The following is a 5,514-nucleotide window of genomic DNA, read 5'->3' as shown; positions in this document are numbered from 1 at the left end:
ACCTCCACCCCTTTGACCATCCCACACCCCGCCGCCTCCGAGGCCCTACACCCCACCCCCTCCTACTTTCATAGTATTTTGCTAGATTACATATAAATGATCTTGTGATAATATATTTTTGCTTACTTCTTCATCAAAAATATTTTTGCTTACTAACCAAACACTAGAAATAAGTAGGATATTCACTTATTTTCTAGGAAAACATTTTCCGTCATACCAAACACACTAGTATTGCTCATTACTTTTTTATTTTAGAGAACCCTAAAAATGTTAAAAATTAATTGGGATTATATGCTATAATTCAAACTTAAGGACTCAAACTCCCGCTAACCTTAGAAGACAAGGACAAAAGATGTTAAATTGTTACTATATTTTTTTTTTTTGAGACCGGTAAATGCATATTCCTCAGCATTAAGGACATGTTGGACACCATCAAAAAGTGTCAGATTAAAAAAAAATAGCAAAAAAAGATACTTACAGAGATCTTAATAAATCTACAAACTGATCTCTATCCTCTAAACCTACTTCTTTACCTCAAAAGTAGAAAGATATTATACAATTCCATTCAACTTTCTGGATGGAATTGGATCTATCTTCATAACACCTCCCATTTCTCTCTCTCCAAACTGTCCACCAGATGCATTGTGGGATGATCCTCCACCACTTCTTTTGACTTTTGCTGCCTCTTTTCATCCAGCAGCTAATCAAATCTGCAGTATGCTCCGGCATAGTCCAACTTGTCTTTGTTATGTTGAGAAATAGAGACCAAAGTTGTACTGTAAAAGTGCAGTGTAAAAATAGATGACTGCTTGTTCATTTGTCTCATTGCATAAGAAGCACCTGGAAACTATGATGGCCCTTTTTTTCTTCAAAACTTCTTGTGTCCGGCATGCTCTTTTAACCACCAACCAAGTAAAGCATTTTTATTTGATATCAGATAAATTTATTTGATACTACTGTATATCACATGTTTAAGTTCAAATGTTTGATATCAGATACATTTCAATGTACAAAGTCCCTTAATTTGCAATTACTAGCATAATTTCTTAGTCAAATAAATTTATGTCAATGCAAAGGAGCAGAAACAGAAGGATTAACTGTTATTTACAGGTTTGACTTTTTTGGCTTTCTTAAGAGATAAGTGAAATGAGAAATCCCTGTTCAACGCACTTGGGGCAGAACACAAGTAGTTTAAAAAATGGCCCTACTTTGGTTTCCCCCAGTTGTTCACTTAATTATCTTCTTTTGATAGGTGAGAGATACTTTTGTTCATGAAAAGAAGCTCAGTACCCAGTACCTGTGTTGGCAGGAGGTAGCAGGTACCTGGTGGAATAGTTGAGGTGTTGATAAGGATCCCAATTGGGGATGAATCCAATTGAAATTAAATGCGGAATTAAACAATATAAAAGTAAGATAGATGAGAAATAAGGGAAGAAAGAAGGGCTAATTGAACATTTAACCAAGAAAGTAGAGACTTGGGATTCAATAGAAAAGAGAAACTCACTTGAAATCAAGAGCAAAGAGTCTTCAATCAACAATAGGATCCACCCATCAAACTAAGCTACACTAAGTAGCTTAGTCTAAGCTATACTTAACCTAAAGGGATTCCACCCTTGAACTACAAGCTTCAAAGCTCTCAAATATTCAATTCATCATAATCTTTATAATCTAAATCTTCCAAAAATACCAAAGACTACTATTTCTACTCAGAAAATAAAGAGACGCTTTCTTTACAATTTTACTCTTAATGGGATAAGGGCCTTGTTTGGTTGTCTTCTTTTGTGAATTCTTGAATTTAAGAGATGACCACTTGCACACATAGCCTTTCTTCTTTCTTTTCACTTTGGTGGACCTTCCACACACTGTATGTCTTTATTTGGTGTCTATCAAGCTCCTCTAAAACTTTCATGCTATCCATACTATCCATGATGTTATCAGGTGTGTGCAAGTTGGTTCAGACACTTGCGTTATCAAAACAAAAATAATAATAAAAAGAAGCTCAGTACCATCATTATGGATTCCAGAAAATCCAGCGCTCCATCAAAATCAGATACAAATTCGAAATTACACCAAGTGTTTTTAAAGACGAATACATCCGCTTTTCAGAACAGGAATAATCTCCTCCCCTAAGAGCATCTACGTTTTCCTTCTAGCTATACTTTGTCTACATAATACATAAGCAAATGGTCTTCCAATTGCTCCTCGGTTTTTTCTAGCCTTCTAACCCTTCAAACTACATAGAGCTTGCTCAACATTAGCTGGCATAAACCATTGAATCCCAAAGTTAAGTGTTCACTTTGAGATCATTAGGTGTAGCTCACTTAAATGATGTCAAAGTGGTAGTTTACTGCCTCATAAAATATAGATCAACCAGCTATGACTTTTTCAAGGCGTTAGGGAGCTAGTTCATTGTTTATGCTCTTGGAAAACCTAGCATAGTGGTTTCACCATGCCTTAGCAAATTGAGCTGGAAACAATGGTGTTCTTTCCCTACGTCGTCAAAGTAAGGAATATCTTTAAACTAACTGTAATCATATAACACCTCCAACAAAGCAACCACTTGTTGGGATGATTAAGCGACTTAGAAGTCATCATACAAAATAAGTGTAAAATTAGGAAACTGCATTATGATATCATCTGAAAGGATTCATGGTAAGTGTAGGTTTTTTTCAGAAGCTATGTTACATATTTATGTCACTGGTGCGTTTTTAAGCTTTCAAATATTGTAGAGATTTAGCTTTTGTTGATTGTTATAGGATTGAAACAACGCACATTATTGTTGCCTTTTTGCAGGCCCATCTTGCTTTTACTGCTCTCAAAGATAGGAGAGCAATTGGCAAGGTGATGATAACATTCGATGATGGGAAAATCGTCAAGTCCAAGCTTTAATTGTAGTGATCGACTCAGAATGACTCGAGGTGCAGAAGAATTTCCTGCTGCGTGACTTTCAAGATTATACACCATCCTATGACTTTTCGTCACAAGGAGGTACTGCAATCAATAAATATGTGGAACTTGTATTTTGTATTAAAGAAAGAAAGAAATATAAGGTAATAGATGCTATTGCAACGTAAAAATAAACATACATGAAAATTTGAGTGAAACAAAGTATAATCTAGCTTGAATGTCTACTTCTTTCCTCTTCCTTTATGTTCAAAAATCATTTTCAGAATGTGCAGTCCTGTCATAATTCAAATCACATTCTATCAAGCACAGGTTTTCTCCATCTCAGAGAATCTTAGAGTAGAAATTTCTCGATCTCAATATAAATAATATTAGCTTCCTGCTCCCAAGGCCTAGCTCGAGTGGCAAAAGGTGGAGGATTTGTGGCTTAGGTCGCAGGTTCAAGTCTCACACCATGCAAAGCGAAGCCTGGTATTTAAGTGGAGAAGGGGTATAGGGGCGGGCTCATTATCCATCGAGTTTAGAAGGCTGTGATAGGTCCAAAGGGCGGATCACAGATGGATTTCTTGGTTATAAATAAATAAAATAGTACTTCCTAACTTCCTTTTTATGTCACGTCATTTACAAGTAGTTGTTGAAGAAACAATAAAAAATGCTTATAGATATGAGATCAATGACTTAAATAAAAGAAAGATGTCGAGAGAAAGTCTTAGCCCTTAAAATGCGTTGCGAAGAGAGATCGAAGACGAAGCCAAAAAGAGGGTGACCCACTTTATTCGCCAAGCGAATGATCTTCGCTTCGCGGGAACAACAAAAACCACCATCTCGCTCTTTAAAACCATTTGCTAGAATTGCTAATATAAGTTATTTGTGTCGAACTCGTCGAAACCACAACCAGATCGATGTTGGAGAAGCTAAATACAATCAGCAATGTGTAATATGCAAGGAAACAAGTCATGATAGGCGTACTCATTTAGTGTACGTGTTTTATTCAATCAATAGAACTATATAGAAAAAGAACAAGGTTATTCAAAAGTAGCTATAGATGTCAAAACAATGTTATATCAATCTAAACCATAAATATTCATATAAAAAGGTTGAAAATTATTTCTTATAATGTGAACCTCTTTTTTTCATATTTTAATTTATTTATTTATTTTAATTTCCATAATATAAGTAAGAATTATATAAGGTGAAAATATTAATTTTAAAATCTTAAATGTTAGGACATTTTATATGGTTCAAATAATTAAAAATTTAAGAAATAAAATTTTAGTTAATTTTAAAGTATTAAATATTAAGAATTCTTACCTATTATAAAAAAGAAGAAGTAAAGATTTGATTTCAAGCTTCTAAATGTTAGGATAATAATTAAATGACAATTATTTGAGAAAATAGTAAATAACAATTTTTTTTATTATAATTTTTTTTAATGAAAGACAAAAAAGTTCAATCTGCATTTGCAAGGACCTTTATGCTTTTAAAATAACATAAATAGATATGTTTTGTATATATTATAAATAACTAGTCTTCTTAGGACAAATAAAAGGATTTGCCTCTCTCCTCGAAAAATAATAGCTGGCAAATGTATATATTTTATATATCAAATATAAACATGCATATCATAAATATGAATATATGTACCAAACCGTTCTAACTAGAAAAAAAAAATCCCATAATATATATGACATGACTACTGTATAAGTTTTTGTATATTTTGGTTGGCGATCGTAATTGATCTTTACCATCAGCCCAAAAATGAAAAAAACCAACAAATATAAAGACTTACATAAATACGAACTAAACAAATGACAATTTCTTTAGCAAATAACCAACAAATTCAGTCTTTTTAACGAGGCCGAGTGATCTTCTTTATTCGCTCGATCAAAGTTAACATCGTCCAAAGCATGAAAGATGTCTAGTAGTATTAGGATGTACAAAATAGAATCGAAAATTGAATTAAACTGCAAATTTAGTTAAATTGACAAAAACAAAAATTGACTAATGGTTTGGTTTGACTTGATTTGGTATAGAAAAAAAATTCAGACTATACTTGGATTGGTTTGATTTTAACTATAAAGAAAGTCAGTTGAAACCAAACTAATCCGAAATTATATATATAATTTTTAAAATTTATTTTATATATAAAAGTATTTACTTTGATATAATTTCTAAATATTTCTTATATTGTTTCATATTTTTATCTTTTAACATATTATTTCAAGTTTTTGAGACTTAGAATTTGGAATGGTCCCATAAAAGTTGTAATTCATAGATATTAGTAAGAGAATTTTACACAACTCTCAGGGGTCATTTGGTTTGAAAACAAGTTATGATGGGATAAGTTATGTTGTGATTATTTATTATTGAGTGTTGGTTTGTTGTATTCAAAATAATATGCATTGCATAAATTTTAAGAACAAGTTGTTTGTTTACAAAATTACTCTTCACTTTATTTAGTTTTTTTTTTTTTATATTCTTTGCGAGCTTTAATTATTCATTTTTTAAAATAATTTCCTCTTATTTAGCTTAAATAATTTTGTGTGTGCACTCCCACAATGGTGCCGTATGTATTTAAAAATAAAACTATTTTCTTATTTAGCTTAAAAT

General features: G+C 32.2%; 1 protein-coding gene across 1 annotated transcript in view; it reads left to right on the top strand.

The window, feature by feature from the left end:
• LOC102589925 (quinone oxidoreductase-like protein 2 homolog) overlaps positions 1–3,144 on the top strand; it is a 12,596-nt gene extending 9,452 nt beyond the window's left edge. The window contains exon 6 of the mRNA XM_006358100.2: positions 2,794–3,144. Coding sequence (XP_006358162.1) covers positions 2,794–2,889 — 96 coding nt within the window. The 3' untranslated portion in view covers positions 2,890–3,144. The remainder of the gene's footprint in view (positions 1–2,793) is intronic.
• Positions 3,145–5,514: the final 2,370 nt, after the last annotated feature.

This window comes from Solanum tuberosum, unplaced genomic scaffold (genome assembly GCF_000226075.1).
Source record: "Solanum tuberosum cultivar DM 1-3 516 R44 unplaced genomic scaffold, SolTub_3.0 scf00268, whole genome shotgun sequence".
Classification (NCBI taxonomy): domain Eukaryota; kingdom Viridiplantae; phylum Streptophyta; class Magnoliopsida; order Solanales; family Solanaceae; genus Solanum; species Solanum tuberosum.
The sequence above is the reverse complement of the archived record's forward strand: the minus strand, read 5'-3'. Positions and strand labels throughout refer to the sequence as shown.